Source organism: Botryllus schlosseri, chromosome 9, assembly GCF_051294905.1.
Source record: "Botryllus schlosseri isolate E-star chromosome 9, Bs_hap1, whole genome shotgun sequence".
In the NCBI taxonomy this organism is placed as follows: domain Eukaryota; kingdom Metazoa; phylum Chordata; class Ascidiacea; order Stolidobranchia; family Styelidae; genus Botryllus; species Botryllus schlosseri.
The window spans coordinates 9,635,737-9,660,330 of record NC_137244.1 but is presented as its reverse complement, the minus strand read 5'-3'; the positions used below and the strand labels follow the sequence as shown (position 1 = coordinate 9,660,330).

Here is a 24,594-nt window from a genome sequence, read left to right as displayed (position 1 = left end):
GGTGAATGTCGATAGTATAGTCGCGTGAGGCAGAAGTAATCGTAATCGCAATCGATGAGATTGATGAAGTAATTACTCTATGTCTGTTTGTGACTAGCCTATATACTATACTTCTTCTATTTATCGTAATCGGTCTTTGATACCCTGATCTGCCGATGTATTCGTACTCGTAATTGTGCACATAGACTCAGCATTCGTCCCAGAGGGATATTTCGACTTTGGTATGTGATGCGAAATAGATATTTGTTCAACCGATAAACACATTTTCAGATGCTTCGCAAATCCACATGTACCAAGTTGAGGAGGGACCCCGCTCTATTGGTGCCAACGTGACGATTGTGTCAAATTTTACGATACCCTGCGACGATTATCTGGAAATTAGTATGGATGTGCAATACCTCAAGCAGGTAAGAGTGAATTGTAATAATATCAGAGCTTCAATGTCAATTTTAAAGACGTGCGGTTAGGGGTGACAGCTGGCTCACATCTCATCATGATAAATAAAACGATATTGGGAAAACCTTCAATGAAAATTAATATGTTTCTACTGATGTTCATGAATAAATAACTTTGAACATTTTACACCCAAAGTTAGGTAGTTCGCATAGCCTATTTATTTTTCAAAAATAGAGAGCGAAGGAGAGGTGAGGAGCAAACAAGATATACATGATATACATCTTACAATTTATAATGACTTGTAATAATCCGATGCTAGTGTTGCACTGAAACAGTAAGCCCAAGTAATCTTGAAAATATTTAACATATACGTGGATCTCAAAATAGAATTTGAGAAAATGTGGCGACACAAAATATACACTGTAACTATAGTCAGCACCGTAACTGCCGCACCCCAAACCCCCCAATTGGGGGGGGGGGCGAGCTCCAAGGGGCCCAAAATTATTTTGTTAATTAGCATAAATTATGGAGTTTTTTGGGGGGAAATGGCTTTTCGGCGTCTGCCATTACCGCGCCACGACGCACCAAGACAGTTTTAGGTCATGTAGCATGCGACTCCAAGAAGTGTGCCGGAACGATCGGCGGCAAGAAAACCGGGACCGAAAAGGACTACACTTATGCTGACCGAAAACTTTTATATACATACGTAGGCTCGATGGCGTAATGGTATAATCCCCAGCCGCAACACCAATGGGGTGCGGGTTCGAGTCTGACCGAGGTAGACTCCACAATTCCTACCTAAGTGTCGGAGGTTTATCTAGACTCCTCCTCGTCATATCATCCGTGTAAGCGGCCTTCTTATAAAAGCCTAGAAGTGGGCCGTGCTACAAGTCGGCAGTTACGGAATAAAAATGAATAAATTGGCTTGCTGTAAATGACCATAGTAGTCGAAAAACACCATGAATACCTCAAACAAACAAACAAACAAAGATAGGCTTATATGTTCAATTGCCCATAGGTGCCTAAATGGCTTGCGCCGAATGTTCCTGTCCTGGCAATCAGAACCCCATAAGACAAATGCCTACCGGCAAGGGAAATTTAATTATCAGTGAAGAAATACCAATTTGAAATAGTGTGCGTCTTTTAGTTTAGTACAGTGGTTCTCAACCTTTTTGTCTTTGCGGACCCTTTTTAGACCGTCACGGACACCCGCAGACCCCCCTCGTTTTAGTTAAACATTTAGCTCAATTATCGTGCAACCGTCATCTGTCCTTTGCATCTATTTACTGTAGGATAGTGATAAACCGAAACCAAATGTATTTTCTTGAAACCAACATCATACTATTTATGTAAAATTTGGAAAAACTTTTATTATTTCAAAGCGAATTTTGTAGCTTCAGTTCTTGAAATAGGTGGCCGTATATGGAAAATCTGATCCCTCGATTTGATATCACAGAGTGCCTTTTCCACGAAGACAGGAGGTGGCGAATGTACACTCTTAGCGAAAAGAGTGTGTATTTCCACTCCTGTACCACTCCTGGTCTCCGGGCGTGAATATACACCAATGGCCATGACACACGAAACAAGAACCTAAGTCAGACTTATACCGCGGTATTAATCGAGAGCATCATTTTAATCCATATTATGCGTGCAAATAGGCACGTAAGAAGGTATACACGTAAGCATACGTAGGATTGATAAGCGCGATAAAATTCAAAGTTACGTTCTGTTTTCTTGTACCACCCTATTCGGCCCTTTGAGTGTGAATACACACTCATTTCGCTAAGAGTGTAATGTTAATGCGTAACGCTTCTGACGACACCTTTGGATATGATCGCAACATATGAGGCACCAATATTGAGAAGCATATTTTTAACACATAACGTCCAGCCTAGTCACTTCTATCTAGCAGCTCATCTTTAAGATATTCTGGAATAACGGTTATATGTATAGCACAGCAGACAAACAAATGTTTTTCAACACCCCAACAAAACATCTCTAAACAACAATGTATGTTTCAGTATAGTAGGCCATTGGCCATTTGGCAATTAAAATGAGTTAGGACAGTAGAATATTTCATATCCGATGGCCATTCTGTTTATTTGAGTCCTTGAGTTTTAGCAGGAATGAAGCGACTCTTACCCGTGATTTTTCTAATTTAAAAGCCAAAGTAATGCGTCTCACTGAACAGTACAATAAATGTCGGTGATATGTCGCGGCAAACACGAATAACCTGATAGGGGTCGAGGAGGGGGCCGAACCCCCACGAAGTTTGGTTTATCACCATATGGGGGCCTAAGACCAAGGTTTTTTTAAAGGGAGGCTGGCGAAGTGCTGTTACGGTCCTGCCTATAGTCATTGGTGCTACAGGGATCGTAAGAAAAATGATCATAAGACGTATCCAAAAGATTCCGGGAATCATTTGGTTCGCCATGGTTCTCAACCTTTTTGTCTTCGCCGACCCCTTTTGGACGGTCACGTGCCCCCGCGGACACCCCAAAGTTTTTGTTAGCTCAATTATCGTGCAACCGTAGTGTCTGGTGCAAATAATTACTGAATGTATTAGCTAGTTATAAACGGCGACAAAATATATTTTCTTGAAAATACCATGATACTATTTATGTAGAAATTAGGAAGTTTTATTATTTCAAAGCAAATTCTAGCTGCAATTCTTGAAATACGTGATCATGTCTTGAAAACCCGCGGCTTCGATTTGATATGAAAGAGTGCCGAAAATCCCTATCGCCTATTAAGGTCATGTACATCACGACAATGATATTAGTATTGTTCAGGTTCTTTGCTTTTCGTATTCTTTCCGGACGACTTCCGCACTCGCGCGCTTCCAACTTCAGTCTCTCTCTCTTTCATGCATCCGGACTTTTCTTTACCACCGACTTCGTACTGGCGCGGGTCACCGTTATACTGGGCTTTTTGAGCGATGAGCGATGAGGAGCCCAGATAAACCTCCGACACATAGAAGTCGGTTCAAACCGGGATTCGAACCACAGCGATTGGTGCCGTGACGCTGGCGCTTAACCAACTGCGCCACTCGCTTCCCATCCACAGAGGTAGGTGGTGGCGAATGTAATACTAAGTAGAAACGCTTCCGACGACACCTTTGGGTATGATCGCAACCAGAGTTGGATCAATTGTAATTTGTAATTGAGCTGAATGTAATTAATTACATTTTTTCATGTAATTGTAATTGTAATTAAAGCATTTCTATTTTGTGGAATTGTAATTGTAATTATAATTTGTTCAAAATTTTGCTCAATTTCAATCTCAATTACATTTTCATGTAAACCTGACAATCACAACATAAAATAATCATTTAATAAATCATTTATTCGTCGCACCAGTGAAGATCCGGTACGAACCAGGATGACTACAGTCACCACATGTAATAATTAGGCTATTTATATCGGTGTTCTACACTGTTAATTTCAAAATCGTTTCTAAAACGGAAAATTAAACGCCAAAAGTGAGCCCCTTTTTACCGTCCGATTGTGTCTACAAATACGTCTACCACTTTTTCCGTCTAAGTATAACGCTGATGCGTTAAATACCAACGCAGAGCTCAAAATGAAAATAGCTACGCCGTCATGCTGAGCAACGACACAGAGCTTGAAATGAAAAAGAATTTTATTGCAAAAAAACAGTTCATTCATATGCATGCACTCGAAATACTCTCTCATGCACAACTGTCAGGTAACGTTAACGATTCCTTGTTCTTTTGTGCATGAAACACTGGTATAATCAACCAATACCCATCCTTGATGAACGCCCGACTCATGGCAGACGATCAGTAGGTGTGGTGGATCCATTTTAGAACATGCAACTTCCGCCTCATGCCCCTGAAATAATACGAATGCATATAAATTGTGCAGTAAGAGTATATATAGTAAATATATGAAATGATGACCACCATTTTAGAAGCACGACTGTTCCAGGGACTGCTGAGCTAGAATAAAAAAGAGCACTATCAGCTCCGACTTCAATCCACACAGCTCTAAAGTACACGCCCAGAATAACGTTTGTAACGATGTACTTTCAATCTTTACTAGACTATATCACTCAAGCAGGTTTTGGCTGGGCGTTAGTTGCAAAAATGCTCCCTGAAATTTGGCAGCGTGACATAGACTATATAGTTGGACCACTGATGACAAGAGGCCTAGTAAATGGCCTAGGGGTTGCCCACAAGATCAATCTTTAGGATGAAATATTCTTTCAGCTACATGTATGACCATGACCATTGTCCTGACAGGGTTGTATCCAAGTTACAAGCCTCCGAGTCACAAGTCGATCTCAATTTTATAGTTTTGACTCGAGTCATTTTCGATTCACCACTGAATCAAGTCCGAGTCCAAGTCATCGAGCAGAGGTCCGAGTCCAGGTCGTTGTGTTGACAGATCAGTTTCCAGTTGAAGTCTTGTTAACCCGCTTTTGTAGCCTGTTTGGTGATATCGAATGGCCCACATTCAAAATATACTAGTTTTCCTCACTCTTAACAGTTTCTGGTCACATTTTCACGTACCAGTACGGATAGACGAAATCACAACAGGGTTGGTTACTTTACTATTCTTCGAAATTACAAGGAAATGTCAGTCTTGGCCGTCTGAGTCTCCAGTCATATGACTTGGTTCGAGTCATGCGCAATGACTCAATTCAAGTCGAGTCAATACACAGATTGACTCGCGTCGGGTCGAGTCATTTCTGTATTTTGAGAAAATGACTCCAGTCAAATCGAGTCATCAGAAAATCGTGACTCGAGTTATCACAACCCTGAGTCCTAATATCGATGCATTTTAGTCGATGTAAAACATGATGACTGATCAGTGATCAGGTACCGTGCGCAGCTCAGTAGTTCAAAATAAAATGAATTTTATGATAATAATACTTCTCCTTGTCATATCTCCGCTATGCACGGCTCAATATAGTTCAAAATAAAATGACGGTAATGATCATAATACTTCTTGTTGTGTCTGTACTTCTTTGATAAAATGACTTCTTTTGTGGTAACCATGCCCATCGCCCATGCAAGTGAGCACGGCGCTGCGCTGACGTGAAGTTTTAAAAATGCGATCGCAACTATAATGTTGTTCGCAGACTGTAAGTCACCGTATATGCCAGCATGGCTATTATTGGTCACTGAAACTACTATTGTAGGAACGGTGCAGTAATTCGATGGCAGCTTGGCACTCTGCGCGAGAGGGTAATTCTTGCTGCAAAATGCTATAGACAAAGAGGCACTTTCATGAGAACACTGAATTAGATTAGAACTAAAATTGGAGCACAAAAACATTTAACCAATTAAATTAGAATTACAATTTGACCGCAGGGACATTTCCAGTGTTGTAATGACTCGAGTCACGATTTTCTGATGACTTGACGCATGTCATTTGCACCAAATACTGAGATGACTCGACTCCGGTGTATTGACTCGACTTGGACTCGAGTCGATGCGGATGACTCGAACCGAGTCATATGACTCAAGACTCAGACGGCAAAGACCGACATTTCATTGTCATTTCAAAGAACAGTTAAGTAACCACCCTATTGGTATTTCGTCTGGTCTCCTACCTGAAAATGTGACCAGAAACTGTTACAAGTGAGGAAAATTAGTACATTAACAATGTGAACCATTCGATACCACCAAGCAGGTGGCGGGATATAGCGCAGTGGTATAATCCGCGGCTGCAACACCAATGGGCGCGGGTTCGAGTCCGACCGAGGTCGACTTTCGAATTCCGGTAACTAAATGTTGGAGGTTTACCTAGGCTCCTCCTCGCCCCCTCATCCCCGTCTTACAAAAAGCCTAGAGGTGGGCCGTGCTATAAGTCGGCAGTTACAGAAAATAAGACGAATAACAGCCTGGTGTAAATGACCATAGTAGTCGACAAACCTTCTCGCGGGCCACATTTATCCGCCCCTTCCTTAAAGTATCGAGGTAGAACAGGGGTAGCCAACGTGGCAATATATCTAATTTCAACAATCAACTCCTCCCTTAAAACCTTCTCGCCGGTCCTATGTAGCCGATGCACAGTGGGCAACAGTTTGGTCACTAGTGACCTATATAGAATTATACAAGTGACCTATATAGAATCATACCTGTTCTACGTCGATGGCGAGCAACGTTGACTTTGATCTTAATCGCCCATCGGTCAATTCTTTCTGAAGCAGAATTTTCACCTCTTTTCTTTCATCTTCTCCCTGGAAAACATCGTTTTCATCAAGTTAGTATATTTAGCCATATGCACGTACATGTTGAACATATATTTCTATCGCCTTGCATACATGATTTGATAATTAAGTACACACCACGTGAAAACAATGGCATGAATTTCGAGGCAACCTATTAGAATCATTTGTCTGGTACAGCCCCGGTGAGCGATCTGAATGTTTGAATCCGGCCCGCGATGCCAGTTCGGTTTGCACCCCTGCCATCTTATCCTACTAATTTCCGTTGTGTTCAGGTATAGGATATATCCAGTATGTGTGGCTAAATAATAAAGAAGTTTGTACTGACCGTTCCTTCAGAAATTGCACCAATCATCTTGTCCACAGTGGAGACCATAATACGGTACTGCTGTATATTTTTCGATGTCGGGCATGATGCTGAAAGCTCAAATTCTTCTCGGATCTGAACATTTAAGTAGAAAATCAGCCTTTTATCGCTAAGATTATCAGTATCACTCACAATCATTGACAATGCGAGTAAATTGAGCACATTCTTGCCAAGAGCCCAGATACTCACTAGGTTCATATCGAAAAGATACAGAAATTTCTTCAGTATGTCACGAACAGCCTACTTCGTGTGGGGATATCCGCTAATATTTTGCGAGGCGAGCTGTGAAATTATTTGAACAGCGCGCTAATTTTTGACAAGTCCGGATCATGCTTTGAATACTCTTTTGCCAGAAGTTCTTCGCTGTCAGACACCATCAGGTCATTCCCTTATAATAATCAAAGGTTATCAAAACAGAGAAATGATTGAAATCATATTAGATGCTATACCATCGATTGAACAGAAACTGACAACGGCTGTTTTCTTCTTGTTCTTGTAACGAATGCTTCTCATCTTTCGGGAGAGTTTCTTTGGGAAAAATGTCTGTAATTGAGAAAGCCGTTTAAAGCAGGGCTTTGGAGCAGCCTTAAATTTTAACTGCTCCAGCTCCGGAGCTTTCTTCTATCATACATTAGCTCCGGAGCCGCATTATTACCACTGTTCCGGCTCCGGCACTGAAAATTATAGAATGGGTCTGTCTATATCAGGGTGGCCAGCCCGCGGGTAAACTGTGGCCGGCGTGGAGGGTTTTGAGTGGCTCGCGAGGTAATTTACTAGTATATTATCGAAATCCTGTTATTTTATCGAAAATGAATGGCTTAGATTTTGAACTTGCAAGGCCAACCAAAAATTACAAGTCTGACTGAAACACTTGGGATGTTGATGACTAAAATATCAGTTCCGACGCATTGGCAGATCCAGGGTCAAGTCACATTTTTAGTAAATGGTCGTACATTACAATAAACTAGAATAGAAGTGAAATTTTTCTTCACGCTTCGCGTTTTTAATTGTCACACGATTTCTTGCTTGGTAGCCTAACCCCTCCTGAAAATGAAAAAATTCACCCGATTGAGTCTAACTGTATTAGCAATTACGGGCGAAATTTTTTTCGCGCTTGCGCTCGCAGAAAGATCGACGATGAAATGTAGGCACAACATGATTGTCGCATATTACCGGAAACTTTCGATACCATTATGTCCAGGCGCCGAATAGTCGTGTCCTTGCAAACTGATCCCAGCGGGCGGTATACAGTAGACCGGCAATATACTTAAGTAATAAAATTATTGACCTAATTCATTTATAAACTTTGAAAATTTCACCCGCTTCGTGCGTCTAGTGGGCCGCGCACTCGTTCGTCAATTGCATGTACCCCTTTAGCCGAAAAGGTTGGCTATCCCATGTCTATATAGATTACTTATCTACCCATAGTTTAGTTATCTATAGTAATCTACAGTCAGTCAGCCGCCAGTAACATCGGATGCAGCAATGAAGACATAGGTGCCGCCGTGCCGACTTTGATACCATAATGAATACTTGTCAATTGTCGATAACATCATAGTACAAGAGTGTCAGCTCGAAAAGCCTCGGGTTTAAATAATTTCTGCAATGAATATATCATTAAAATGTTTATTTAAGTTCATTACCCAAAGAGTCTCATCATAGTTGCAGTAGACCGCACTTTACCCCATGTCATTGCTGTGCACAGCATTAAAATTCAGGCCTGCTGTTATATTATGTGAAATTAGCAGATATAGTTGTTGCATATATAATAGCATCTTGATTGATGCGTCGGAGCCGGGCTCCAGCTCCGGCTGAATTTTATGTCGAGCTCCGGTAAAAATGCACGGCTCTGGCTCCAAAGCTCTGGTTTAAAGGATATAGGCCAGGCCAAACAACTTGCAATGAACACTTACCCTTTATGTTGCCTGACAACGTGATTCTTCAGCTCCTTGAAGTTGGAAAAACGTGGAATATAGATTATGCATTATATTATGAAATCGCAATTATCCTTGTAACGATGCAACAAGTACTTAGTTAGAGTATCCGGATCAGAACAGAAAAATGGGCATAACCAGGCTGCAATCCGTGGTTCAGACATTAGCCAACTCAAGTTACTACATTTACAAATTAACAATAAAGCTGCGTCAATAGAAGGGGTAAAATCAATATTTTATTTTCTAATGCAAACGATTTTGATAATATCTTACATAATGTAGCGCCGTCGTAGCCTATAACTGTTTATGCCAGGAATTTGCACCAGTTTTTACTGTACAATTTTGCACTCTGCCGATTGCTACAAAGGACAGCGGTGCCATGAGCTGCACCGTTACCATGCAGTATGACGCAAAATTCAAGAACAGCTGCACTATATATCTGCATCTGAAAGCTTACAATGAACCAAAACGCGTTGCTGCGTCACGTTAACAAATGACAGTAGAGCTATTGAAATGGAAGACACCATGGCATACCGTTAATATAGAGAACATATCTTAATAGCTTCCTGATGTGCGTGATGGATATTCTCAGCACTTACCTTTCATTAAGTCGACATGTCTCTGTTCTATGCCGTTTCCTACCAAAACTTGAGCCAATTCGGAATCCATCACCAACCAACTCACAATTCGACACTCGTGGAAGATGTGACACAAAATGCGGTCAACGCTCTCTGAAAGTCTGAATTCCCGCGCCAGACACACCATCGACCGCGAGATACCGCATTTCGTTTGTGAGTTTATATTAGGAGACAAGAGGAGAATGAGGAATGAGCACGAGTTATGCCACTCACGCGAGAAAACACCTCGCTCTCTCGCTGGAACGGTGTTTACTTCAATATTACGCAACTAGATAATCGGGAAAAAGACATATTGTGTTCAAGCGTAACGGTTGGAATCTAGAGTGTATGCGTGCTGGGTTATAACTAGATAATTCAGTCACGCTAAACTGTCTCCAATACCTCAGTAGCAACAGAAAACTTTGTGAATTACAATATAGGCTAAACCAGTGGTTCTCAAACTGGGGGCGTGCCCCCTTGGGCTGCGTGAAAGCATCTGAACAGGGCGCGACGCTCCAGTGAACTGAAATCTTTTCCGCGCTTAGCCCGATACACCTCCGTTTTATGGTCATTGCTCGGTGTATAGTCTGAATTTCGTATTGGAGAATTATCTCATCAACAGTCATCATAACCTTCCACACGATCGAACTATATGTAAGGATTGCTAACTTTCTGGTTTCATTATGTGCTATGACGATAAGGGGGCACGAAATATTCACTGTCATAAAGGAGGGGCGTGTCTAAAAAAGTTAGAGAACCAGTGGGCTAAACTAAATCTTAATATTTCAAAAATGGATGAACAGCAAATAAACTCTTCTGAAACCTGTGCTGAACCATTTCCTACACCACGGTCAACGTTTTTTTTTAATTTGTGACCAGTACCGAGGCTTGTTGCAACAATAGCAAAAAAATTAAAGTTTCTAACCAAGGCTTCATCAAACTTGATCACGCATTTGTAGAGATGTTATCCCAATCTTACCTCCCATCTTGGCCAAATTTACTGGGGCCAGAAACTTTTTGCACCCTAATGTTTATCAAATGCAATCTAACAAATTCCGAGCAAGTGAAAATGTAAATGCGAACCAAAATATTGTAATCTTAGTTATCAGGAGGTTCTTTCCTTTTGCATTGATTTTAATTTTACGCGCGTTATCGGTATCATCCTTATCGCTGACGCCTTACCAATTGCATTTCATTATCCTGACTCAGCTCTGAGTAGCCTAATCGTTTGATTACATTTCATTAACTGTCTTGTAGCTTATTCGATGTTAGTCGCCCAAACCTTTGGTTCTTAACAGTCGATTGAAATATTTTTCTGTGCTTGTAGTTTTCAGTAGGCTACTCATGATTATTTAGGAATAGATCAAGTTTTTTTTTAATTAAAGGGTATTCTACATATCAGGAATGAAACATGAATAGCTTGAGATTGTTGCTAATTACGTCGCTACGGTTGTCAAATAACACCTCTTTACTGAATCAATTACCTATTTAAAAGTAATTTAAATTGTAATTTAATTGTAATTCTTTACACGTTTAACAGTAATTGTAATTGTAATTGTAATTTGATATTTTTAGCATTGAGTAATTGTAATTGTAATGTAATTGAAACATGCAAGGAAATAATTGTAATTGAATTAAAATATTGTAATTGATCCAACTCTGATCGCAACATGTATGACATCAAAATTGAGGAAAATTTAGAATTTTTAATGAATATATAGCGTCCAGCCTAGTCATTTCTATCTAGCAGATGAGTTTGAAGTTATTCTGGAAATGGATTTTAGGAAACATTTCGAAGTCACCCGGCTGGAGCTAACTACCCTAGGCTATACTACTCTACTTACTACTCTATCTTTTTTTAATTTTCAGCAAACCCCAACAAAATACCTCTAAACAGAAATATGGTTGCATCAGTTGACTATTGTGCAATTTGACAATTAAAACAAGTTTGCACAGTAGGATAGCTCACGACAGCCACTCTGTAGTGTGAGTACTGAAGTTTTAGCAGTTATGGAGCGAAACAGCCACTAGAAGCGAAGTTATCGCAGTAGAGAAATTTCCAATTCCATGATTCCAATTCCAACTAATACAGAGATTGAACTTACTAATTTTCTCATTACACACTATGATTACAAGCACACACACTCTTACTACTTATAGACATTGGTCATAAATGAAATTTACTAATTAGTCAAATACCATAGCCTATGTCTAGTCTACATGTACTTAGTCAAGTATTCAAGGACTAAGACTTGCAGTCTTTCTTCGTCATTTGTTCGACCCAAACAGCTAAGCTACATTACAAATATTTTTAATTTTGTCAAGTGGGAAGCATCGTTTGGTCATATTTACATCATTTTTACAATTTTACAAAACCAGCCGATGCATTTGCTCTGTCACAGTATCATGGTATAATTCCAAAATTGCATCAATTTTGACTGCATCGCGAAAACGCATCTTGCGATTTTCTTCCCCTTTGCAACTGAGTTGTAATTTGCAATTAATGTCTAATTTTATCTATATCAGGGGTGGGCAACTTTTTCGGCGAAAGGGATACCTGAGATTTACGAACCATTGCGCGGGCAACTGGAATGTTGATAACCTTTTTTTAGTCGTCGATAGGAGCGAACCGAATTAGGTAACATTGCAAACAAGACTTATATTAATACGCTCTAAAATTGACAACAATATGTCATGCAACTGTGCAGTGCGCAATCAGGCTCGGGTCGCATCTGTATACTACTTTGCTCATTTGGAAAGGACAGGATTATTCGCCGTTGAGACATAGCAAAATCGACGGTATCAGTGAACATGCCTCTATCATTTTGTGCAAATGTTTTGTCGACGATCTCGCTGCGAGTGCACAAGCGAAGCCGTATGTTGGACGACACGTTATCTCCTAATTGCGAATATAGTTAGACTCAATACTGTAAATAATATGTATTTATAATTTTCAGAAGGGGGCTCAAATACTGAATGCAAGAAATCTAGTGACAATGAATCATACGAAGTACCGAGAAAAATTTCAAGTCAAATAAATTTGCTATGAAATATTCTACTTTATGGCCATATTCGAAGATCTGGGATAAATGTGGCTGGCCCCTGGATACGTCAATGCGTTAGAACTGTTGTTTTAGTCATCATCAAATTTCGCGGTCATGCTAATCAAATTTTCGTTGGCCTTGCAATTGTACCTGATGTCATGAATAATTTCGAGAATTACCTCGCAGGCCGCACCTAACCTTCTCCTGTGCCAAATTTGGCCTGCGTGTCACGGGCTGGCCGCACCTGATCTGTATGGTTATTATTAACAGTGATTGGTGGTACATAAAAATTATATTGAAAATTCTTTGAAAGCAAATGTTTTCATGATAGAGAAGTTGGAGTTGGAGTCGGAGTCGAAGTCAGGGTCATTCTCACAAACTCCGACTCCGACTCCAGTCAGTATTTTCCCACCGACTCCGACTCCGACTCCGACTCCAGCTATTATAGTTTTCACGACTCCGACTCCGACTCCATCTAGCGAAAATTACCCCGACTCCGACTCCGCCGACTCCGACTCCGACTACGACTCCACAGCCCTGATTGTAAGTGTGTGATCGTTGAGCAGGCGGCAATCGCAAAGAGACGCTACATACATAAAGAAATTGAGCTACAGTATGGAGGTCGCGTCGAGCAAGTGCGACGGTAAAGATATCACGCCAGAAATTTCGCAAAATTTCGTAACGTGTTAAGAAACGCGGTAGCTGGAGCGGAACAGGTCTTATGCAAAATTCATTGAGACCACATCATTTTTAGGGCGCAGTGCCCCATTAACTTCACAGCCCCATGTAAAAGAGCTTTCATGGACCTGGATATCCAGTTCTGGCCTGAAACCAGAAAGCGACTGATTCGTTTTCGCAGCACAAGACCAATTGCTTACTACAAAAAACTATCGCAAAAGAATTCTGAAGCAAACACGGACGGCAAATGCAGAATATGTCACAACCAAAATGAAAATGTAGCACATCTCATGTCTGGTTGCGGCGCACATGCCGCTACCGAATACACATAGAGACACAATAGGATCGGTCACTATATAGTGGGGCAACATAGTAAACCTATTGTGTATTTTGTGATACAAGCACCAAATTTGGCACACATGTATACTAACATGTTACGAACATTTTCAGATATTGAGCCACTCGTATTCTCTCTTTATGTCCGCCATATTGGATTTCAAAATGGCCGCCATTTGGAATCTAAATTTGCGATTATGTCTGGGTCAAATGCTACTATTGACTTCATTTTGGTGTCAAAATGTATGTTTTATGGGTCAAGGAATCCAATGGTACCAATTTCACAATCCAATGCTCAAACCAATGCACAGTTCTAATGCACTAATCTAAATCAAATGCACAAATCTAAAATTTTACCGCACAAATCTAAATCAAATGCACAAATCTAAGATTCTAATGCACAAATCTAAATCAAATGCACAAATCTAAAATTCTAATATGCAAATCTAAATCAAATGCAATGCACAAACCTAATCCAATGCACAATCCAATGGTACGAATTCCAACTTAATGTTATCTTTCATAGTCTGTTGTATAATTGTAATTACAACTTATCCAGGAAATATTTGATTGAACACGATACTTTGAAAAGAATGATTTTATGCAAGCATGTTAAATGGGTGTAAAAGTCTTATGTCTGTGAATGTCTTAGGTACAATTCTGACATGCTACGTCAGGGGTGGGCAAACTTTTGAGCTCGCGGGCCGCATTCGACATCTGAATCCATTCGCGGGCCGCACTAAATAAAATTGGGACTATACACCAAAACGCAGTATTGGTATTTGATTATATCATATAGTGATGACATGGAGATAATATATGTGCTTATTCAATGCAAACCAAACATTACTTTGATGATATCGGACAAGCGTGAGAAACAGTGACGAGATTACATAGGCTGGTCGACCTCAATCACCAATTTGTCGGTTGTCCCGATTCTTAGAACAGGATTGATGTTTGAATCTGTGAGCAGCGATCTGTTCATAGATTTACCAATTCCACTTTTGGTACAGTTCCAGGACACACAATGCTGGCAGCATCATAACCATGTTAACTTCAAAAACGCTTCTACTCTGTGAAGACAAAATATAAATACCCTAATTGTATGCATACAGAGAACGAATCTACCTAAGACACGCGCGAATCGTTATTATAAGCACACCACCGAAATATTTTAAACTGAACTGGCCAATCTGAAATCACACTCCTGATCCGAATTATATCAATGTCGTTTAGGATTTCTGTGATGTTTACCAGTTGAAACCTTTTAAACCGCGTGGGCCTTGAGATCGGACTGTCGCGCCAGAAATTGAACATAAAAGTAATATAGGAAGTATGTACCCTATAATCGTTTGTAAATCGGGCGGAGCGCGAAAAAAAAATCAGTTAAGCTCGGCTTCGCGTCCCCTTCAGATGCTTTCACGACCCCCAAGGAGGGTGCGCCCCTCCGTTTGACAACCACTGTCTTAAAATTATTATGGTGAAATATACTAAGAAAAAGGTTAATCAAGTCCCTGCATTAATTCGATTTTTGGTACGCATTTTATCAATATTTTTCATAAGTTTCTTTAGACTCTCGCGGGCCGCACAGAACGATGTCGAGGGCCGCATGCGGCCCGCGGGCCGTAGTTTGCCCACCCCTGTGCTACGTGGTCTAAAATCTGAGGCTAGGTGTATACTGACATACTACAATGGTCTGGTATGATAGGTATCTGAGGCTAGGTATATATCGGTACTGAGGATACGCGTACATAAACAGTGTCATGTTAACAAGTTCAGCACTGCCACAAGTACATGTATGTTGTGGACTCGTCGTCTTGTGCAGTCTCCGTCACACACACAGTGGGCTGTGCACTGAAGGCCAGCCTTCTTGCATTTGCAGCGCTTCACACACCCTTTCTGGCACTTGCAAGAAATCAGCTCAATGCAGCTGTGAGCTGTCTCAGGTAGCCTGGTCCAGTATGGTGTGTACTGTCCTCCAGTCATTGACCAACCCCAGTTGGTTGGTGGAGGGAGCTCAGGTGTTGGCAGCAATATCTCACCCCACACATATCCACCTTGATACACTGCCCTCTTGACATGTTCCTCCAAAGCTGCCTTCGTTGGAGGGATCAGCTGCACATCGTTCTTCTTTGCAAAGAGTTTCCTCCTGGCCGTGTCAATGTCCGTGCATTTGCTGGTTCGATCATACAACAAGATCACAAACCTCTCGATGATGCACATTGCATCATTTGGTATGTCACGTGGTGAGGAGGACAGCAGCAGCAGTGCCTCAGTGAGTTCTGGCAGTACCGTCCAGACTGCCCACGCAGTCATCTTGCCATGTCTGGCAAAACTAGACACAGTGTCGCATCCAGTTAGAGCGTGGAACATTGGCAGTGCACGAGCCTTTTCTGGTCCCAGTCCAGCTGTAATTTCGTGTGCTGCTATAGGTATCGGAATCTTTGGCCTGTTCCGAATGCCAGCCTCAGTTCTTCTTCTGGTTGCAACTCCTGTACCACGGACACTGCCAGTACCTCAACATCGGTGTCTACAGTCCGGATGACTATTGAGTGGTGTCCATGCTTGGCTGCATGAGATGCGTGCAGCAACATCCGAATGTCAGCCTCTTCACAGTGTTGGGATCAAGTCACTACCTTCGAGTCACGAGTCATTGCACATTTTGACTCGAGTCAAGTCAAGTCAATCGATTTTCGAAGGTGACTCGAGTCAAGTCAAGTCACTCGATTTTTGGAGGTGACTCGAGTCAAGTCGAGTCAAGTCAAGTCAAGTTACGAGTCAAGTCACAATTCAAGTCAAACTGCCTTTTCGAAGTATGAGGTATGATTACGTCATTGCATTTTGCTAGCTGTCTGAAATACCGATTGCGTCGTCATTGATTTTGAACAGATGAACGAATATAGGGTTGAATATACACAAAAGAAGGCATTGTATCGCTCACATATACGTAAAACTGCTCATTGCATAGCCTCAGTTTATAGTTACCAGCCGAAATAGAGAATATAGAAACGAATTGATAACATGCAATACAATACCCATTTACAAATTGATATGATACAATTCAAGCCTGCGCCAATGAATTAGGACTATATAACCTATATTCGAATTCAATTAATAAAACAAGAGGCTTGGTTAAGGTAAGAACAGAGAACAGAAATAGAAATTTTGCTATTAAATTACTTTACTATACTAGATTACGACAACGTAAGCTGAACGTTTCGATAACTTCGTTTTTGGTCAATTTATTTGTGAGATAACAATGGAGGCTCAGTAAAACGCACGGTCATTGAATGATTGGTCGCTTTCACGGGTTACACCAGCGTTTCGCGAACAATCCGAAGATATGCAAGATACAGTGATTTTTATCAACACCGATTACTTGATGACTTGAAATTGACTCGTGAATTTTGCTCTGAGTCACGAGTCAATCCACATTTCTGAATCGACGAGTCAAGTCAAGTCAAGTCATTTTAGCAAAGTGACTCGAGTCAAGTCAAGTCATACGAAAAAGGTGACTCGAGTCTGACTCGAGTCAAGTCATGACTCGAGTCATCCCAACACTGCCTCTTCATGGTTGCATGGGGCGAGTGAGGTCAGATCTGGTAGTAGTGGCTTGCTGAGTACTGACCCAGCAAACACCCGATCTCCCACGGACTTACGGGTACGTCCACAATTGTGCCCAGTCGTCCCACATCCCACTTTTAGTGACTGAGGACTTGCTCAGTAGGTCACAAATTGACGTCCAATTATGTAACTCCAAGAGACCCCCAGAGGAAGTAACTTTAAGAGTGCTCCTATGCCAGTCACCAATGACCATTCCAGTGGATGTCATAATAGTGTGATGCCTGGATGCCACCAACACAGGAGTTGATTTGGATGTCCTTACTGGGAAATCGTTTCTATGAACTCAAATGTGCATTATTCTGCAGTCAATGCTGAATAAGTTGTGTTGAATACAGTCATGATACAAGTGAAATCTAGTGGAGTGAAGCCGTGAATGTTGATATGGTGTGACTTTCTCATCGCGTGGAACTTCACAAGCCCGGCTGTCGATCATTGCGGTCGCACAGTGCTAAAGAGGCTCGATATAATGTGCGATACAGAGACACAGTGGCTTATTTTATTGTGACATTACTGGGTCGAAAATGCCCACATCAGGGGCAAATACTCGTAATGCATGTGAAATATTCCGATATCAGAACTTGATAATCGTCATGATGGGATTGTGATGACTATTCCAATCACGGAACAACGCAGTAAGCAATCCTCTCGGCTATTTCGATAATGGAGTCGAACACGCCTGTTGCTTCAGATTCATCCAACCATAAAACCAGAAGCCTGCCTTCTTCTATTTGGCGAGCATCGCGCATGCGCCGCGCGTGTAATTCAATTTGATCACCGTATGTAGCAATGGCGGAGGGACGAATTATCACAGTAATGGTTTAGTTCATAATTGGAAACGTTAACAGCGTGGACTGTGAGATGTCTCTATCATGAGTACCGGAAGGGCAGGGAGCTTGGTATTTGAGTGCTATATTTAATAAACAGCAATAGTCTCGATCATCATGAACTGCTGATGCGATATAATGAATTCAATTATATGATTATAGTGACGCGGCTGTAATATCACCTACAGACGGAATCGATCGACCCGCTGCTAATCGGTAACTCATGCGAGCCGATAATTCTTGTAGTAGGCTACAGTTGATACTATATGATAATGTATTGATCATAGAAGTCTGATTTATTGTGCTCTGTTCCATAATGTCTCACAAGCAATAACCTGCCATTTCATGTGCATCCTGTGAAAAGTTTTACAAGGATTTCCTAGGACTGCAGGACCCAATCAGCAAACCAGATGCCGCATAAAGTAATGTACCGGTATTTTATAACATATCGGTATATACTGAATTTTGAAATGTTATGTATAGGCTTACAGAAATGTGGAATGTTCCTTTATGGAATGTGAGATTGCTGAATTTGTGGATGCATGAAGATTGTAGCATCACATTAACATCCATTTTCGTATTTTTGTGTCTACTACAGTATATAACCATAACCATCTATAATAGCGTTAATAAAATAATTGAGACTTTCAGTGAACATGTAAGAATTTTTGGCAATATTGGTTTATATTTAGGGTATTTTAGGAACAACATTATAATAGTTTGTTAGCCCATCTTAACCTCGCTCTAATCAAAGGATACTCAAACACTAAACCAATTATAAACTCTATAAACTTAACATGTTCATGGCCTGGTGCAGACGGGTTGTTGGCAATGTTACCGCAATGTTGGCACGGCCTCCGTGCATACTTTTATTGCTTGATTATAACTTTCGATATTAGTATATATACACGGAAACATTGCCTACATTGCAGCAGTATCAAAAAAGTAGGCTATGGATGGGGACTAAGGAAGGCTGATTGCTCATGGTCATCTTGCCGTCGATAAGAAAACACAACCTTATTATCAATGGATTCTTACTATATATGGATGGGACATATCTGTGTTTGTGTATACAAAGTTACTTCATTTCTACCAGGAGACTAGATATTGAACAGGCAATGTTATGTAGTTCTAAACTTCAGAGGAAGGCGCCGCAGTGGTGCATTGTTCATGGATCAAGATGTTAATTATGTAAGTTGAAGTTACGAACTATATATGATGATTTATGATATTTCATTAATTAGCAATTTATTACCCTGAAAAAAGTGCCATCGATGATGCGGAAATATACAATTGACGGTGGTTCGCAATCGGGCTGCTAAAACGTGCTGGGTGGAACTATAATTTTATTATAAACTGCATTGTTATAGTGGCACAGAGCGTGTATATTCAGTAGGCTGTCTTGAAAATAGTCACATACTTGGCTCGAATCATAAGAATTGATACTCGTTCGAGATTTGAGTAACCATACCAATGTGCTCAGCCCTACTGATTAGTCATTGTAGTGAGTAGAATGTGCGGATGGTCCAGCTTGAACTTCGTTGTCTTTTTTTTTACAGGATATTCTAGATTCCTGGCTTGGCTTCTTGACAAATGGCTTCACTACAAACATTATAATATCGTTGATTATTTAGATCGGCAATGTCTTCAATTGATAGTGTTCAACAACGTCAAGAACACTGTACAAAGTATGTCTTGATGACTGGAACCAAAAACGTTTGGAAGAACTACTGCCACATGGAACAAGCGTTGCTGTAAAATCGGTGCTGCGTCATCCTCAGGAAAAAGTCAAAAGGTATAAAACATTGAATACACTTCATGGAAACCAGAGGCTGTGAAAGTAATCATCTTTTGAACTGAAGTAGATGTAATGTTATAGATTTATACACACCTAGAGGTAACAACTTTTAAGTTGCGTTAGATCTACTCGAAATGGAAGTAGATAATGCACTTCTGGAAAGTATACAAATAATAAGTTTAAAAAAGTAGATTTGGTCGAGGTGTTGCGTAGGCATTCTTAGCGTTTAATCATAGTTGGTGGTCAAAGTACATATTGTTTGCACCGGAGTTTAAATAGTTGCAACGCCTTGAATTTCTACTGTACAATTAGCCATTTACCAGGCTTGTAAAATTCACTTCAAAATGAAGTAAAAAGTTCTAAAAGAAGATTTTGTGCTCTATTCTATCCCAGGGGTTCTTGAACAGGGCCCGTAGACCCTTTTGTGGTACGATATGCATCGTGGAATTAGACCTATATGCTGTGGTTCTCGTGCTATGCGCAATTTTATGTGAATTGACTATCTGATTTTAATATAGGTACCATCAGAAATTGTGTTAAAAATAAATTTTGGGCTGCTAGAAATCTTATGAGTAGCATGAAGTGTGCGATCGCTAAGGCTAAGAAACAATGCTATTACTATGGCTAAAGTTGTTGATATGTTCCAATAATAATCGAAGCCAACATCTAATTCTGAATTAATTTGACTTTGGTAATGACAGTAGCAACAGCCTACTTATCACGACTATATCAAAACCCGGATTAGGCTACACCGCTCAAATGCTCTGATACCAGATCAAATTTCAGTAGATTTTAAAATACAACTGTGACACGTCAAAGGTCCACCAACTGAAATAGTATAACCCAGAGTTTGATGATGTCATGATGCATCCTATTGGATCATCTCTATAACTCATTATTTTAACAAATTATGCCCAGCACAAAAATAATTTTATTGAAATATTCAAAACTGTGATTTTTTTCGTGTCAAACGTGAATAATACAATAGTAAATTATATTCTCGAGATGTTTGTGGAATACCTGTCTGCAAGCTCCCGTCAAATAAGGCCTCTACATGGAAATTATACATTGAATATCCCTATCTTGCTGCGTCGTCAAAAATCCGGAAATTGACCTGCGACCACATTTGAATTTGAAGCCTCTGCTCTATATGATGTGACAACATTATGAACAAGGAAAAGTTGAAATATCTATCTCGTATGCGAATTCGAAGAAAATGAATACCGGCTCTACATCATATCGAAGAATGTTTTTTAGATTTAAGATAATTCCTATTTTATTGTACTTTGAGACAATACATTTGTCATTCACACGATCGTGCGTAGCTACGTCCTACATGTGCCGTGTTCTGCGATATGACGAATCTATGTTTTTAGGCCTCGCAGTGGTACATAGAATCGGAATTCTAATTCTTGTTGAATACAATTTATGTACCCTAAAAGATCATCTGTTTCGACTTATCGTTGCTCTATTCAGATTCGTGGCAAGCCCTAGTTGTAGTAGGTGATAAGTTCCAAATAAAGGTGGTCAAAGTATTCATCGTTAGTACCGCACTAAATAGTATAAATAGAGATTTACAAGACATCAAACTACTTCCAAGTGTCGACATGGTCAAAATATGGAGACTTGAGGAATGTCGCAGTTGTATGGTTTTAAACAGAGATAAGGAAAGCAATCATGTTCAGCACTCAATTAGAAATATTTGTAGCGTCAGTAGTCTAGTACAAGTAAGAGTAACACAATGTATTTCTACTCGGGTTCAAGCACTCAAGCAGCGATATACATGGCTTATCAAAACTATTTTAGGTAAAGTAGAAGTTCAGGAAAGTACTGAAGTATGTACTTGAGGTGTTTCCACAATATAATTTGATTGACGGGCTTCATACTCTGTATCACAACGTCAGAAGCTCCCGTACTCGAGTAGACATTGTAGTATCGTCATAAATTATCACTCAGCACAAGTAGAAGTAGTGGATCACAATTAATGCATGAGGGAATAGAAATTGAAGCAGCTCTGACGCAAATTTCATGTGCTATGTCAGCAGAGTGGCTCTGCAAATGATTTGCTGACATTGTTGTATATGTTTCAGGCAAAACAAAGACCAAGAAGAAAACTGTTGTTGCAACCAAGTTTATTGCGAATACGCACTCGCGCTCTTAACATGATGCGGTGCAAATGATGCATCGTTTTATAATATGCAATGTAAATTTTACTTATGATTGCTCCATGCTTTTCCCTGTTTTAGTTGTATTAGCAGTTGTACTTTTTCAAAGTTATGTGACACGTTTATTTCTAATTTCATGATGCACTTCAATTGAAATGTTTGTAATGGTAATATAAAATTGACTTGGAACTTGCTGTTATATGCAAAATCCCACTGACACATTTATTCGTAGTGATTTCCTGATCGATTTTTCACGTAAGCCTGAACTTTGTTTACCAGTAATAGTTCATTAGTTAATGTTGTACTTGTATTTTGCAATTGTCGTTTTACAGTAACCCAATATAAACAGTTCGTTAGTTTATATGATGTTGAATTCCATGTAATTGCACCAGGTTAGGAGGGGAGTCCTGATATGGTAATCCTGAGGAATAGAACAGGTGGTAAATGACATATCCATAGGGAGTCACGTCGCGTCCACAGTAGGTCTGACGCATCCATAGGGAGTCACGTCACGTTCACAGCAGATCCAATGAGTCCATATGGAGTCGCTTCACGTCCATAGTAGACCAACTCAGGAAGTGTTTAGGACGCTTCTAGTAGTCGACAAATCCACTCCAGGGAAGTAACACTGGGCGTCCTGCGTCTTTTCCGCAGGAAGTCAACTGGACATCGGGTGTTTGCTGGGGACTCTCCATCAGTAATGACCAGTTGCTTGTCCTCCTGTTCAAAGCATTCCATGAGAGCTGCTGACAGGAACTTGAACAGCTCGGTCTTGCTGCTGTCTACTCGTAGGAAATTTTGCCCGTTTCCTGGTATGGATGCGGCGGCCACCACACGTCTCCGCACGCCTTGTCCCCGCTTTGCACGTGTACTACCTTTCAGTGAATCAGCAAGGTAAGTATCCCAGACCAGATCCAGGCGTGACACTGTTTGCAGCTTCGTAGACATATATGGGGTGAAGGTCTGATGTGCATACTCTTCAAAGGTCTTTAATGCAGCCGGCTTCAGCATCTGGACTATGGCCGCTCCATCAAGCACTATACAGGTAGTGACATGCCTGGTTCTCGTGACGAAAGAACTCCTCAAGGTTTCCATTCCTCGTCTGGCAGCTAATGTACAGGCGTGCGAAGAGTTCACGGTCATTCGTGACAGAGGTGAGCTGTTGCTGTCCTTTGCTCTGGTTTCTTGGAGTTGAAGTGTTGAACACCTTCAGCTTGTTACGAGGAATGGGGTCGTCCACTGCCTTTGTTCTGTCCAACAGACACTCTCTGGTGAAAGCCTCGAACTGCTCTTGGCATTCATCACGGTCTCCACGGCAGCAGGACCTGCGATGTCCTTTGTGTCCAGTACGACTAGATCCTGACTCTCCTCCTCGAATGGGCTGCCCATCTCCTCTATGACACCGACGAGAGAGCGAACATCTTTCACAAATGAGGCCTGTACACTTGGCGTCTGATCGTGATGACGTGTGTCTGCTGTTTGCCGTCTCCAGTATTGGTTCCCTTCCTGGAATTCTTCTATCACCCTAGCAACTTCTGGTCCCGCAACAATCCAGCGACGAAGGGCACTAGAGTTGTTAGTGAGCCCAACTGCGCCACCGTCTCCTTTAATGCAGGCATTATTTTGCTCATGTGCCTGGTCAATCGAGATTGAAGAGAACATCTTCTGTAACCGATGAACGAGAATGTCCCCTGGTGCGTTTGCATACAGATTGTTCCTCGTCGCTTTGACCTTCTTTCTTGAGTGCTCTTTTTTGTGCCCTCTGCAGTGTGGTGTTGTTGTTCTGGAGCCTGCACGTGTGGTGATATTGTGCACCGTGTGCAACCATCGCAGCTTCAATGCCATGACCATCATCGAGTCGTTCCAACTGAAATGATCCTGGAAGCTCTCCAAGTTCACTGAATTTGATCAAGTTCTCTGCGAGTGAACTATACCCACTACCAATGTCTTTTCTCTTTGATTGGTCGGGTTTGGTCAGTGTCTCCGCCTTGTCCTTCTGACATATGAGGCATAAACTCCAGTCAGTTGTGGTGAGGTGCGGTGATGTTGATGGTGAAGTTCCCTCAGAAGGAGCTAGTCTGAACCTCTTGGGCATAGTAGAACTGTCTTCAGATTAATATCAGCTAGCACCGTCAGTTTACAGACATGCATGCATCACTATGAACCTGGAATGACACAAAGTAACATTTCTGTTATCGTCACTGCACTACAGCTACCACTACAACAACTACTCTACCACCACCACCACCAGCATCGAGTCATTAGACTATAATAACGACAAAATGTAGATCGATAAGTGGCCATGTAATGTGAAGCCTCCATTTTCAAATCCAATATGGCGGCACATTGGTAAAAATACGCATTGCAGATTGTTACCATTGGATTCCTTGACCCCAAAAACATACATTTAGATACCAAAATAAAGTCAATAGCAGCATTAGGCCCAGAGATAATCGCAAATGTAGATTACAAATGGCGGCCATTTTGAAATCCAATATGGCGGACATAAAGAGAGAATTCCGAGTGGCTCAATATCTGAAAATGTTCGCTACATGAATTTGGGCTAAACCGCCCCACTAATATTCATTTTGAATTATGCAAACATTTCAACAT

At 40.9% G+C, this 24,594-nt stretch overlaps 2 protein-coding genes and 1 long non-coding RNA gene across 6 annotated transcripts in view; 2 read left to right on the top strand and 1 right to left on the bottom strand.

Annotated features, from left to right (window-relative positions):
- Window positions 1-287: 287 nt before the first annotated feature.
- Window positions 288-24,594, top strand: part of LOC145446609 (uncharacterized) — a 122,227-nt gene continuing 97,920 nt past the window's right edge. The window contains exon 1 of the mRNA XM_080324954.1: window positions 288-407. Coding sequence (XP_080181080.1) covers window positions 288-407 — 120 coding nt within the window. The remainder of the gene's footprint in view (window positions 408-24,594) is intronic.
- Window positions 4,023-9,648, bottom strand: LOC145446046 (uncharacterized). Of its 3 annotated transcripts, none has more exons than XM_080324231.1 (6): window positions 8,605-9,648; window positions 7,411-7,504; window positions 7,151-7,349; window positions 6,923-7,036; window positions 6,505-6,606; window positions 4,023-4,250 (listed from the first exon to the last, which is right to left on the bottom strand). In XM_080324231.1, the coding sequence occupies exons 3-6, from the start codon at window positions 7,157-7,159 to the stop codon at window positions 4,101-4,103; spliced, it is 375 nt and encodes a 124-aa protein (XP_080180357.1). In that variant the 5' UTR covers window positions 7,160-7,349; window positions 7,411-7,504; window positions 8,605-9,648; the 3' UTR covers window positions 4,023-4,100. The 3 variants fall into 3 exon arrangements, with proteins under 3 accessions (XP_080180357.1, XP_080180358.1, XP_080180359.1); XM_080324232.1 differs by having other exon boundaries at window positions 8,875-9,648; XM_080324233.1 differs by having other exon boundaries at window positions 9,495-9,645.
- Window positions 18,361-22,342, top strand: LOC145446056 (uncharacterized). Of its 2 annotated transcripts, XR_013917191.1 has the most exons (4): window positions 18,361-18,440; window positions 19,115-19,209; window positions 19,653-19,813; window positions 21,907-22,342. It is a non-coding gene; the product is annotated as an uncharacterized LOC145446056 (long non-coding RNA). The 2 variants fall into 2 exon arrangements; XR_013917190.1 differs by lacking the exon at window positions 18,361-18,440 and having other exon boundaries at window positions 18,676-19,209.

Excerpts from the sequence above, each read along its gene's own strand:
- LOC145446046 (XM_080324231.1), bottom strand. Across the intron at positions 6,607-6,922 it reads GTGCAATTTCTGAAGGAACG|GGAGAAGATGAAAGAAAAGA; the intron begins GTCAGTACAAAC and ends GATGTTTTCCAG. Across the intron at positions 4,251-6,504 it reads TCGCCATCGACGTAGAACAG|GGGCATGAGGCGGAAGTTGC; the intron begins GTATGATTCTAT and ends GTATTATTTCAG.